This window comes from Nerophis lumbriciformis, linkage group LG23 (assembly GCF_033978685.3).
Source record: "Nerophis lumbriciformis linkage group LG23, RoL_Nlum_v2.1, whole genome shotgun sequence".
Lineage (NCBI taxonomy): Eukaryota > Metazoa > Chordata > Actinopteri > Syngnathiformes > Syngnathidae > Nerophis > Nerophis lumbriciformis.
In genome coordinates, this window is record NC_084570.2 from 21,833,440 (window position 1) to 21,847,500 (window position 14,061).

General features: G+C 42.6%; 1 protein-coding gene across 2 annotated transcripts in view; it reads left to right on the top strand.

The window, feature by feature from the left end:
• Positions 1-11,869, top strand: part of xirp2a (xin actin binding repeat containing 2a) — a 180,289-nt gene extending 168,420 nt beyond the window's left edge. Inside the window, exons 9-10 of one of the 2 annotated variants that reach the window (XM_061984934.2) lie at positions 1,736-1,869; positions 11,722-11,869. In XM_061984934.2, coding sequence (XP_061840918.1) covers positions 1,736-1,830 — 95 coding nt within the window. In that variant the 3' untranslated portion in view covers positions 1,831-1,869; positions 11,722-11,869. Of the gene's footprint in view, positions 1-1,735; positions 1,870-11,721 lie in introns of those variants that run through there. The other variant, XM_061984935.1, reaches the window with a different exon arrangement.
• Positions 11,870-14,061: the final 2,192 nt, after the last annotated feature.

Sequence of the window (14,061 nt, forward strand, 5' to 3'; positions counted from 1 at the left end):
AACATCCAGGTAAGTGATGTTAAATCCCTTTTCCACCAGAATTAACGTGACGCCATTGTGCAGATGTGTTACTGATGAATATCTATTGGGATCACCACAGCATAAAAATAGAAATTTGGACAAATACCTTATGTATTACTTACAAGACACAAAAAGGACGTATTCTAACCCATTTTCTTTTACCTATTTGTCTTATCCCAAGGACGTATTAAAAGAAAACACGCCCCGGGAAATGAAATGCTGCTCGTTTCCCACTACGTCATCACCCCAACCTGCTTAGTTGCTGTAGCGCAGGCAGAAGAAAATACTACACTACAAAGTACTGCGTTACGTCAAGGTCATTAGACAGACCATAAGATAAAAATAGCCAACGTCACCGTATATTCAGAGGCTACAATATGTTCAATAGTTGCGTTAGCTAGCTCATATGACGAGTTATTTCAAAATAAAAGAAACATTCTAAAAATAGCTCATGCAAATTTGGTAATTGTATTAGCTGTTTAATTATTCATAAAATGTAGTAAATTACAGTAAAGTCTGTTTGATGCTAGTCTAACGTCGTAGTTTACTAGCTCCAGGCGCGTTAGCTAGCTCGTATGTCGGGTTATGTTAAAATAATTTTAAAAACTGAAATATTTACGTGGAGTCGCAAAAGATTGAATACCTGATCAAACACGAGTCTCGTTACTAGGGAAATCAGTAATGATCATAATTACTTACAGTCAGATGCTTTCTGCTCAGCCTACAATATTCTCATGACTATTGGGATAGATCTTGCATGATGTGAAAAACCGAGAGCGAAAGCCTAAGGGGGAGAATTAATTGATGCGCAAGATACATAACATTTGCCAAAAAATAAAAATAAATTAAAAAACAGAAAAATAAGACAAGATAGAGTGAGGCCACAAAATATAAAGCATGAAGAGGCGAGGGATGACTCCGTGTTCGTCATAAGTCAGGGTGTTCCGGTGTAACTTCCGTTGCATAATTGATGTTTTGGGTATTGGCCGGTAGCGATATTGATCTAACACAAAATCATCAGGAATCGTACATACTTGTATTATTTTGAAGTGAGGAATGTTAGAAAAGGTTTGATCAAGTAAAAAGAGTCAAACAGAGAACAATGGTAGCTATGAAAAAACACTAACCTTTTTATTATTAACTGTCTGAAATTAACTTGAAGTGGAGTGCTAATTATTTTTGGTGACACCTAGTAGCCACAATAACTCAAGTTCATGACACAGTCCCTTGAATGATGCGGACACGTTTGTTACTGGATACGTAAGTAATATAATTGATTTTTTTTTATATTGACACGTTTTAGACTAATATTAAATTAGGGACATTTATTACGTATGTCTAGCATGTGTGCTATTGTCTGCTTAGCTGCTAGTAGCCTATAGCCTAGCATGTTTTTGTAAACAACTCGACTAAAATACGCAAAAATACTATTTTTGTGTGTTTATTGGAGGACTAACTGGCTGTCCCTGTTTGCACACATAAACACGCTGCAGGACTAATTGTATCAAAGATGATATCAAAGAGTTCAAATGCAAGCCTGCTGTATGAAATAATTTTCTATTTTTGCTGATTCCACATTAATATCTGATATCAATATCAGATCGGGACACATAGTCATAAGTTTATCATCCTTTTAAAACGCAGCTGTTACTTTGTAGCATCTAATGTATGCTCATGTAAATTGATTGTGTCTCTCTTGTGTGTGTGTGTATAGAAGACTCGAGTTCCAGACGCCGAACTGTGCAGGGCGTGTCGGACGAGGGTGTACCCCATGGAATCTCTGATCGCAGACAAGCAAAACTTCCATAAAAGCTGTTTCCGCTGTGAACACTGCAGAGGCAAACTGAGGTGAGTGTCGTCATGCACCGTGTCCTCACAAACATCGCTACTTCTACAAAGTCGTGACGTGAAGTGAAGTGAATTTATATTTATATAGCGGTTTTCTCTAGTGACTTAAAGTGCTTTACACAGTGAAACCCAATATCTAAGTTACATTTAAACCAGTGTGGGTGGCACTGGGAGCAGGTGGGTAAAGTGTCTTTCCTAAGGACTCAACGGCAGTGACTAGGATGGCGGAAGCGGGATTTGAACCTGGAACCCTCAAGTTGCTGGCACGGCCTCTCTACCAACCGAGCTATGCCGCCCCCATCCACATCTTGGAGCCGTTGAACCAGTTTGGCCCACTTTGTTACAGTTCGTTTTGTGAAGCACATGACAGTCCGTCACAATGTCCTCCGTTTTTACATTTTTTTCCTTTTTGTACAATTGATTGGTGCCTCACCATGAACATTTGCCATTAGCAGCTGTAGCTGTAAGCAACTTCCAAGCAGTGGCTGCTTTGAAGTGGCATGAGTGGTTTCCCTACCTAAAATGTTCTCAGCTGTTGGGGCCAAAGTCATGTGTTACATTTGTGGTACTGTTATTTACAATGAACTCATCGGCGCTAATAATGCTAGCTAATTACAACACTGTACTGGACCGCTCGGTGGAAACGTGGCTGCGAATAAAAGTGTCAAATGAGGGTTGGCGCAAGGGATGATACTCGAAACCGGTTTTCCCGGTTGTTCGATAAGAAAAGAACCGAGACCTCGGATTCGAATCCGTTTTTGAGAACCAATACCCGTTATCGAGACCACTATAGTAAAGAAAAAGAGTTGGTTCTTTATTCGAATCCCTCAGAACGAATCCCATCCCGACCAGAAATGCCCCGTGAGACATCACAAGAAATGACGTCACGTAGCTCAGTCATTAGGCGCAGGTAGGAAAAGCAGGGAAAACAATGGACCGGAAAAAGCGCTCCAAGGTGTAATAAAGTTCAAAACAAAAGGTATAATCCAATGAATAACTTTACTGAGAGATTTGAGCAGGGTACAAACACATCACCAACACTTTTACGACCAACCGGAAACATAGCAACCAGGCTAGCAACGCACCTCCTTTACGGCAGCTATCGCAACGTTCTTAAAGCAACCGCAGCACATACATATTGATACAACACATCTCCCTTTTTTAACTTTTGTTTTTCTTTCCTTGTAAACAAAACAAAATCACACTGTATATGTATTGTCTGTCTACTTATAAATAATGCAGACGAGGCGTGTTGGCTGACTTCTTGACGTTTACTTTCACAGCGTGCTCATAACCTCATTCTTAGCTGCCGGGTGGCGACATGCAACAACACTTTTTCAGGCTACCACGCATGCTCGTCACTCCCGTTGCATGCTGGGTAGTGTAGTTGTTATATTCCCTAGCTCATAACATCACATCTTTCCCCCTATAAAGAAATAATGTTAACTCAATAAAGTGTATTTCTTTTTTTAGCTTTAACTTTTCATTTTTTAGCATTGTAACCACATTTGCAAACAACTTTTCTCTTCATAGAATTTTCTTTCATTAAAGAAATAAAGTGCAAAAATTTCAAAGCATCATAACAAACAGTTATGTCAAATAGCAGCAGAAGTGCACTTTTTGGAAAGCTGTATTATTTTCAGTTTTGTGCCCAAGGGACTGATTTTATTTAACACTATATTATTATTTATACACCTATAGTGATCAGAGACAGGTTGTTTTTGTGTTACTGTATATATTTGTTTTTCTGAAAAATCCAACTTAATATACTTTGGGTAACAACAGTCAATATTTATTTATTTATTTTTTTTTTTTAGGGGGGTAACAGTCAATATTTATTTATTTATTAGATTTTATTTTTTTCTTATATAATAAAAATGAGCTTTTGTTAAACTAAATATTGTGTGTTTTTTTTTCCATATACAACAACCTATCTGGACTCGATAAGAGAATCAATAAGGAATCGGTTCGATAAGAGGATTCGATAATAGGCTCGAACTCGATAATTTCTTATCAAACATCATCCCTAGTTGGTGCGGGTCACTTGTTTTTTGGCTGGGCCGCCATGTAAAGACCCACCGGGCAGTAAAGAACGCCTCCGACGATCAGGGCCATGGTGGTGCGGTACGGCAGCTTGTCAGGGACGCCGCGCTTCATGTGAGCGGGGAGGCCATCTGACGTCTGCAAGTCGGGCACCTTGTTGGTCCCCAAGTACTCCACCACGGCCCCGCTCTCAGACACCACCTTGGTGAGTGTGGGAAAGATCATGGAAGGGGATTCAGTTGGAACACTTGGCCTCATCGGAGAAGAACCGGTCAGCTTCTGTGTCCATCCGTCTATCCATCTTCAACCGCGGGGACAACAGCTCCAGCAGCTCCAGCAGAGACCCCCAGACTTCCCTCTCCAGAGCAACATTAGCAACTTCCTCCTGGGGGATGTAATCCCCCCATCTGGTCCTTGGCCTGCCCCGGGGTCTCGTCCCAGTGGGACGTGCAACGAGGACCTCCCTAGGGAGATGCTCGTGAGGCATCCGCACGAGATGCCCGAACCACCTAAGCTGGCTCCTTTCCAAGCGAAGGAGCAGGGGCTCTACTCCGAGTCTCTCTCGGGTAGGGATGATGTTTGATAAGAAATTATCGAGTTCGAGCCTATTATGGAATCCTCTTATCGAACCGATTTCTTATCGATTCTCTTATCGAGTCCAGATATGTTGTTGTATATGGAAAAAGCCCACAATATTTGGTTTAACAAATCACTTCACATTCTCTACTGCTCGCTACTATTGTATTACCATATCTGAGTTATTGTGCAGAAATGTGGGGAAATAACTACAAATGTGCGCTACATTCGTTAACCGTGTTACAAAAAAGATCAATTAGACTGATACATGATGTTGGATATAGAAAACATACAAACACTTTATTTGTTGAGTCAAAATCAATCAATTCCTTTATTGTCATTGTCATAATAACACTTAAGTCATACATGAACAACGAGATTTTGTTTGAGCTTTGTCCAGCGGCATAGAAACTGCATTGATGTGCAGGTTGACAATAGTTTACATTTTAGCATTGTCAGGAAGATGGCGAATAGAGGGACGTGGGGGTGGGAACAGTCGGATGTCTGATGGGTGTTACAGTGATGTTGCACACTGCAATGTCCAGAGCACAATTATTGAGGTGGTGAAGAGTGAGGTAATAAGCAAAGGGACAGGCTGTTCATTTAGCAGTCTCACAGCCTGGGGATACAGACTGTGAGACATTCTGGTGGTCCTGGCGCAAATTGATCTATACCTCCTTCCAGAGGGTAGCAGGTTGAAGAGGCCATGTGCTGGGTGGTATCTGTCCTTCAGAATGTTGTGTACTCGCTTTAGGCAGCGAGTTGTGTACATGGCACTCATCTCTGGGAGTATCGTCCCTGTAATTTTCCCCGCCGCTTTAACCACTCGCTGGAGGGCCTGTTGGTTCGCTTTAGTGCAGCTAGCAAACCACACAAAAAATCCGTAAGTGAGGACACTGCTGATGGCACAGTTGTAAAAGTTTACCATTGATTTCTGCGGAATGTTTGCACATTTTAGTTTCCTCAAAAAAAAAAAAGACGTTGTTGGGCCTTTCCGACTGTAGAGGCAGTGTTAATGTCCCAGCATAGATCTTCTGTTATGTTCACCCCTAAGAATTTGAAATGTTTGACCCTTTCTACGAGATTGTTATTAATTAAAAGTGGAGGGTGTTTGTTCTGCCCTTTCCTGTGGAAGTCTACAATTAGTTCTTTGGTTTTGTTAGTGTTAAGAACTATTGTTAGCACACGATGAAGCCAGCTGTTGGACCTCTGCATTGTATGCTGTCTCATCATTATTACTGATGAGCCCAAGCACCGTGGTGTCGTCGGCATATTTGACAGTGAGATTGGATGTTGAAGAGGCTATGCAGTCATGTGTGAAGAGGGTGTAGAGCGCAGGGCTTAGCACACAACCCTGTGGGGCACCGGTGTTGATGGTGAGCGTGGCAGAAATGTGCTCGCCTATTTTCACATACTGTGTGCGATTCGTTAAAAAGTTCAAAATCCAGTTGCAGAGGAAGGTGTTCAGACCAAGGTTATGAAGCTTAGATCTGAGTCTGTTTGGCCTTATTGTGTTAAATGCTGAGCTGAAATCGACAAAGAGCAGTCTTGCATAAGTGTCCGTAAGCTCAAGATGTTCCAAGAGTCTATGGATTACAATAGCGATGGTGTCTTTGGTGGTCGGTTCTCCCGGTACGCGAACTGATATATCAAGGACGGTGGTATTGCCTTTTTAATCCGTTTCAATATCAGTCTCTCCATGCATTTGGCAGGTATGGAGGTGAGTGCTACAGGTCTGTAGTCATTTAGGCATGAGATGATGGCCTGTTTGGGGATGGGAATTATTGTAGTGGTTTTAAAACAGGCAGGGACCCAGGATGTAGACAGTGACAGATTAAAAATGGAAACAAATACATCCGTCAGTTCGTCCGTGCAGTACTTAAGCACACGGCCCAGAACGCCAAAGTTCGATGATTTGGTAAAATTGCAAACAGCTAAAATAATGTGGAATTAAATGATGGAATGGATTAAGTAAATAAGTTAAACATTGTACTGATATGATCCAGTTTAAGAGGTTGTTCACATGCTTACAAAGTACAAAGAAAAATAATTATGAGAAATACTTTCAATCTTATTGAAAATAAGATATTCTTCATCTCAGTATATTAATAATGACTGAATTAATTAATTACATATTACAAAACTGTTGTATATACTAATTCACAGATATTTTATTATAAAAAGGTCAGTAAATGATGTATATATTTGTAAACGCTATGAAGTGGGAAAGGGGTAGGATTAAATAAGCTTTACTTCTTCCTACTCCTGTAAAAAGAAATGATATGAAACTGTGATGTATATACTGTAAGTGTGTTCATGTTCCAAATAAACTAAAGAAATAAAGAAAGCACTAGTTTATTTGAGGACTTGCAAACTCTGTCGTGATGTAGGCTACAAGATAACGTTAACGTTATCAGACACATACAAAAAGGCTCACGTTAACGTTACCGTTAGCCACTGACTATGCTTAGGTAACGTTAGTCTAGCTAACATTACTGCAGTCCTGGTTGACATAAGAGGTAACGTTACTACAAGTGAGCAGATATGGAAATTAACCGGCAACAGTTAACGTTAGTTACTAACCAACGTCAACGCCACTGTAGCTGGGACTTGGGCAGCTGGCAGAAGAAGAGGGGCGTTCTTCGTCGTCTTTGCCACTGCTTCTCCATGTGTCGGAGACACAACACGGTTCTCGAACTTTCAGGTTATGCGCAGCCTGAACATGTTTCAACATGCTTGTTGTGCTTCCCCCCTTACACGAGAGCGAAGCCTGGCAATAATTGGATATTGCTGCTTCCTCGTTTTTTTTTGGTGAAATGAAGCCATGTCTTAGAGCGCTTTTTCCGGTCCATTTTGTTCCTGCTTTTCCTATCCGCGCCTAATGACTGAGCTACGTGACGTCATTTCTTGTGATGTCCCACGGGGCATTTCTCGTCGGGACGGGATTCGTTCCCAGGGATTCGAATAAAGAATCAACTCTTTTTCTTTACTATAGTGGTCTTGATAACGGGTACCGGTTCTCAAAAAGGGATTCGAGTCCGAGGACTCTGTTCTTTTCTTATCGAACAACCTGGAAAACCGGGTTCGAGTATCATCCCTACTCTCGGGTGACTGAACTTCTCACCCTCTCTCTAAGGGAGATGCCAGCCACCCTTCTGAGGAAACTCATTTCGGCCGCTTGTATCCGTGATCTTATTCTTTCGGTCATGACCATAGGTGAGAGTAGGAATGTAGACAGCTCGGTAGACCCAGAGCTTTGCCTTCTGGCTCTGTGTGATACCGCTAAATTTGTACTACATTTTGGGCTTGTTTTTTTCGGCGAAAGGGTAACAAAACCACCCCAGCTAGAGCTTTTTTGCTTTTTTTCTAATTGTAGGGCGATCGGCTGCCAGTCGATCTGTGTCCCAGTGTTACATGCGAAGGGTTGTACTCAGGTGAAAGATTCCTTCAAAATGGACGCACGCTCATGGAGACACAATTACATTTCCATATTCCTTCTCACACATGTGCAGTAGTCACATGAGTTCCAGGAGGGGGAATGTCCTGCCAAAACACCGGCTGAATTTATTTGATGGAAATTGTGTACAAATTGAGAACAAATGGGGGGGATTTGTATGTCTTTTTGGACATGTTGTCAAGAAAATATGTCAAATATGTGATGTACGATATTGATACTGTATATGTAATGGACCTGAGTGGTGGAAATTTAAAATCTAATAAAATTTAGATTTAGATATAAATATTAAGAACCCAATGTAGTGAGAGCAACCGTCCCAAAATAAGTAAAGATAATGATGCTCATTTACAATTTATTACAATATAGATTAAAAAAACAGTCAAGTGGATAACACTAAAAATACCAATTGGTAAACAATAATATAGGTGAGGGTACAGCCACGACAGGCGTGGTCAGTGTCCTGGCTCCGCTCACTTCCACGGTGTCCTCCTGCACACAAATTAAATCGGAGGCAGGCCACGGGGATAAAATAATCTAAAAACAGGGAGACGATCTCAGGGCTGACGTCACACTTACACGCAAGGCAGGGTTTCCCCTGCCTCTGCTGTAGTTCCGCGTAGAAATATTGAGTACGCCCACTCTCCTCACCAGTCTCCGGTGGGACCTACGTGGCCGTACACGTCCCGTCTCGCCCCGTCTCTTGGTCGCTCCCGGGAGTCACCGCAGGTCTCTGGGTCCCGACTGCTCCTGCCCACAGGACCACACAGCCAGCGTACAACGCACGAGCCCGCAAGACCACAGCCAAAGGCAGTTTGATCACCCCCACATATCCACTTCGGAGGCAGAGTTTTCTCTGCCCCTTCGTGTTGTGGGCTTCTTGGGGTTCACTCCGGTAGCTTGCGTGGTCTGCATGCGTAGTCCTGGATTCCTTCCCAGCCTGCGGGCGTCCACCCGGACGCTCTTGGCAAAGCCTGTCGATCCTCTCTGGTCGCTCTTCCTTCCGTTCGCTTCCTCCTCCTGTCGTTTCCCCCTCCTGTCGCTCTACCTCTCCCTTCTGTGAAGCTTGTTGAATGCTTTCCTTTTATATGGGTGCAGTCCTAATGCTCCACAGGTGCGTCTGATCTCAGGTGCCGTTTGATTGGGCACTTTGGTTGTCAGGGGCAACAAGCTAAAAGGGGCAAAGTCTTAAAATGCCAGCAAAGTCCACAAGGAGTAAAAACATGCAATTAAAAAGACAATCAAATTCCAAAGTGTAAAAACATGCAATTAAAAATACAATCAAATTCTAAAGTGTAAAAACAGGCAATTAAAATCCACAGCAATAAAAACACTAAGACATGCATGGCAATGAAACATAGAAAAATAAAATCCCCTACTTGTGTCCCATCACATATACTTCCATCCATCTTCTTCCGCGTATCTCTTTAGTTTTGAGCGTACATTAGGCTGCTAAACATGCTCTACTCAATTTCACCAGTATAACCATTGCTAGCGTTGGTTTTAGTCTTTGTTTTCTGATAGTACTGACCATAACCATGTGATTTTTGTGATATGGTACGCAGGCATGACGTACTTCTTCCTGAAAATAGCCTAATTCCTGTGTAACATGTGTTGGTTAGAGATTTGTTATTGACAAAAGGCTTGTCTACTCCAGTGTTTTTCAACCTTTTTTGAGCCAAGGCACATTTTTTGCGTTGAAAAAAATGCGAAGGCACACCACCAGCAGACATTAAAAAACGAAACTCAGTTGACAGTAAAAAGTCGTTGTCACAATTGTTGGGTATGACTTTAAACCATAACCAAGCATGCATCAATATAGGTCTTGTCTCAAAGTAGGTGTACTGTCACCACCTGTCACGTCACACCGTGACTTATTTGGAGTTTTTTGCTGTTTTCCTGTGTGTAGTGTTTTAGTTCTTGTTTTGCGCTCCGATTTTAATGGCTTTTTCTCTTTATTGGTATTTTCCTATAGCAGTTTCATGTTTTCCTTTGAGCGATGTTTCCCGCATCTACTTTGTTTTAGCAATCAAGAAGATTTTAGTTGTTTTTATCCTTTGTGGGGACATTGTTGATTGTCATGTCATCATACTTGCCAACCCTCCCGGATTTTCCGGGAAACTCCCGAAATTCAGCGCCTCTCCCGAAAACCTCCCGGGACAAATTTTCTCCCGAAAATCTCCCGAAATTCAGGCGGACTCAGGTCCATCCGGACCTGAGTCCGCTTTCCCACATAATAAACAGCCTACCTGCCCAATCACGTTATAACTGTAGAATGATGGAGGGTGAGTTCTTGGTTTCTTATGTGGGTTTATTGCTAGGCAGTTTCATTAAAGTCCTCCCAGCGCGGTAACAACACACCTACCGTAAAGCAGTTCGTCTGCCGTAAACAGCAATGTTGTGACACTCTTAAACAGGACAATACTGCCATCTAGTGCATTTGATGAAAGCACTTTTGTGCATGCCACACAGCAATGCATCATCAGAGAGAGTGTTCAGCATGGTTAGAAAAATAGTGACAGAGAATAGAACAAGGATGGACAATTCAACCCTTAACTCAACAATGAGTAGATGAGTGTTATGTGTGTGTATATGTGTAAATAAATGAACACTGAAATTCGAGTATTTCTTTTATTTATATATATATATATATATATATATATATATATATATATATATATATATATATATATATATATATATATATATATATAATAAAATAAATTAACTAGCTATATATATAGCTAGAATTCACTGAAAGTCAAGTATTTCTTAGATATATATATATATATATATGTATATATGTGTATGTATGTATATATATATATATATATATATATATATATATATATATGAAATACTTGACTTAGTATTTCTTATATATATATATATATATATATATATATATATATATATATATATATATATATATACTGTATATATATGAAATACTTGCCTTGGTGAATTCTAGCTGTAAATATACTCCTCCCCTCTTAACCACGCCCCCAACCACGCCCCGCCCACAACCACGCCCCTTTCCCCCCAGCCCCCCCACCTCCCGAAATCGGAGGTCTCAAGGTTGGCAAGTATGCATGTCATGTTCGGATGTACTTTGTGGACGCCGTCTTTGCTTCACAGTAAGTCTTTGCTATCGTCCAGCATTATGTTTTTGTTTACTTTGTAGCCAGTTCAGTTTTAGTTTCGTTTTGCATAGCCTTCCCTAAGCTTCAATGCCTTTTCTTAGGGGCACTCACCTATTGTTTATTTTTGGTTTAAGCATTAGACACCTTTTTACCTGCACGCTGCCTCCCGCTGTTTCTGACATCTACAAAGCAATTAGCTACCTGCAGCCACCTACTGATATGGAAGAGTATTACACGGTTACTCTGCCGAGCTCTAGACAGCACCGACACTCAACAACAACACATAATTTGCAGACTATAATTACTGGTTTGCAAAAAATATTTTTAACCCAATTAGGTGAAATTGCATAATCTCAGATGGCACACCAGACTGTATCTCACGGCACACTAGTGTGCCGCGGCACAGTGGTTGAAAAACACTGGTCTATTCAGCTATTATGGTCCCAGCACCTCAACCCCGAGTAAGAGGCAGTGGAAGTTTGAAGTTCCTTAGAGTAGCCCAGTCCATCCAGCTGGCAACCTCAGTCAGGGAGAGTTGGAGGGGACTACAGAATTTTGACCGTGATTGCAATACCATTTCTGGCCACTTTATTACATATGGCACCTTTAACATGTTTGTTTGTGCTCTTTTGATAGTCTCGGCAACTACGCCTCTCTCCATGGACGGATGTACTGCACGCCACACTACAAGCAACTTTTTCGGGCCAAAGGAAATTACGATGAAGGCTTTGGCCAAAAAACACACAAAGAACTATGGAGCGCTAAAAACCCAAAGGATTCAGGTGATAAGACTCAAGTCAGGTCGTCGTTCAAGGATTCCAAACAACACCCCGTCGCTCCTCAGAGCACGTTGATTTATCAGAGTTGTGACAGCAGCTCCAAGCCGGCGGGCAAGATTTCTGTGGTGTGGCCACCTCAGGCTGATTCGCCGAAGAAATCCTTCGCCATCGAGGAGGAGCTGAAGTTGATGAAGCCATCATGGCCGCCCGCAGAGGCAGAAAAAGAGGAAATCAAGCCGTCGTTGAAAACCGACGAGGAAGCGCAGGAAGGACCCGTGGAGGACGAAGACGTGGAAGTAGCAGGTGTAAACACCCAGGACTCCGTCATGGAAAGCCAAGTCAAAGAGACGGAGGGCGGATTTGCAGACGGGCAGACGGAAAAAGCGGCAGGTGAAAATGAAGGACATGTGGAGGTGGAAGTAGAGGAGGAGGCCGGGCTAAATAGCAACAATAACAACAACAGCAGGACGCTGCCGGATCATCACGTAGCGCTGCAAGTGCCCGCCGAGGACGAGGAACGAGGCGACCCTTTCGCAGATGCCCGCACCGAAGAACCCGACTGGATGCCGAGCGAGGTGCTGCAGCTGGCGCAGAGGGACGACGCCTTCGCCAAATGCGCCCCGGACGTCGCCACGTGTTTGCCGGAAGAGAAAGCCGAGGGAGCGTCCCCCCTCGCCGGGCCTCAGACCGCCACGTCCAGCTTCCTGGAGGACGTCTTCGCCCGCCTCAGCACCAGCGGCTCCAGCCTGCTGTCCGACTTCCAGTTTGACGTCTTGGGGAAGCCGGCGGGGGCGGGGCGGGAGGAGGGCGACGACGCGCCTCTGTGGGCCGACGATGACGACGCCATGACGGCTGAGGAGCTGATCAAGAGGAATCGCTTCTACGACGACGACGACGACGACTATTAAATCCCAAACGTTTCAGGAACCTCTCGCTCAATTCGACACGTCCATGGAGAGATGACCTGGTTTCATTTTCACAGCTTCGCTTTGTGCCCTTGTAGCCACTAATCACGCACCTGGTGTGCACCTCACCTGAGCATTTACACCTTTCAACTTCCTAGAAACAGCTTTCCTGAGCTCCGTGGCGAGACGGAATATATTTGGACAGGTTTTGTTGCCCCTTTTTCATGTATTGTCTGTGCTTTGGGTGAAATAAAGCTTCATGAACTCCGCAGTCTGTGACTTCTTCATCAGAACGGATGTTGGACACAACCCTTGGAGAGAAGAAGAAGTCCATTGGTTTTGGAGCCGTTCACACTGCACACCAAATCTGATTTTTTTGCCCTCAAGTGACGCAGATCGGATTTTTTTTGCTCCAAAGTGCTTCGAATCTGATTGGAATCTGATCTTTTCAAATGGGACTTCAGTATAACGTGAATGCGACCTGAATGCAACTTTATATATAAAAATATATCCATCCATCCATCCATCCATTTTCTACCGCTTATTCCCTTTTGGGGTCGCGGGGGGCGCTGGAGCCTATCTCAGCTACAATCGGGCGGAAGGCGGGGTACACCCTGGACAAGTCGCCACCTCATCGCAGGGCCAACACAGATAGACAGACAACATTCACACTCACATTCCCACACTAGGGCCAATTTAGTATTGCCAATCAACCTATCCCCAGGTGCATGTCTTTGGAAGTGGGAGGAAGCCGGAGTACCCGGAGGGAACCCACGCAGTCACGGGGAGGACATGCAAACTCCACACAGAAAGATCCCGAGCCCGGGATTGAACCCAAGACTACTCAGGACCTTCGTATTGTGAGGCAGATGCACTAACCCCTCTTCCACCGTGCTGCCCTTAAAAAAAAAAAAATTATAATAATAATAATTATATATATATATATATATATATATATATATATATATATATATATGTATGTGTGGGAAAAAATCACAAGACTATTTCATCTCTACAGGCCTGTTTCATGAGGGGGGGGGTTCCCTCAATCATCAAGAGATTCAGAAAAATCTCCTGATGATTGAGGGAACCCCCCCTCATGAAACAGGCCTGTAGAGATGAAATAGTCTTGTGATTTTTTCCCACACATACATATATTGCGCTCTACTACGGTATCGAGCACTATTTTTGGATAACCTTATTAAGACATATATATATATATATATATATATATATATATATATATATATATATATATATATATATATATATATATATATATATATATATAT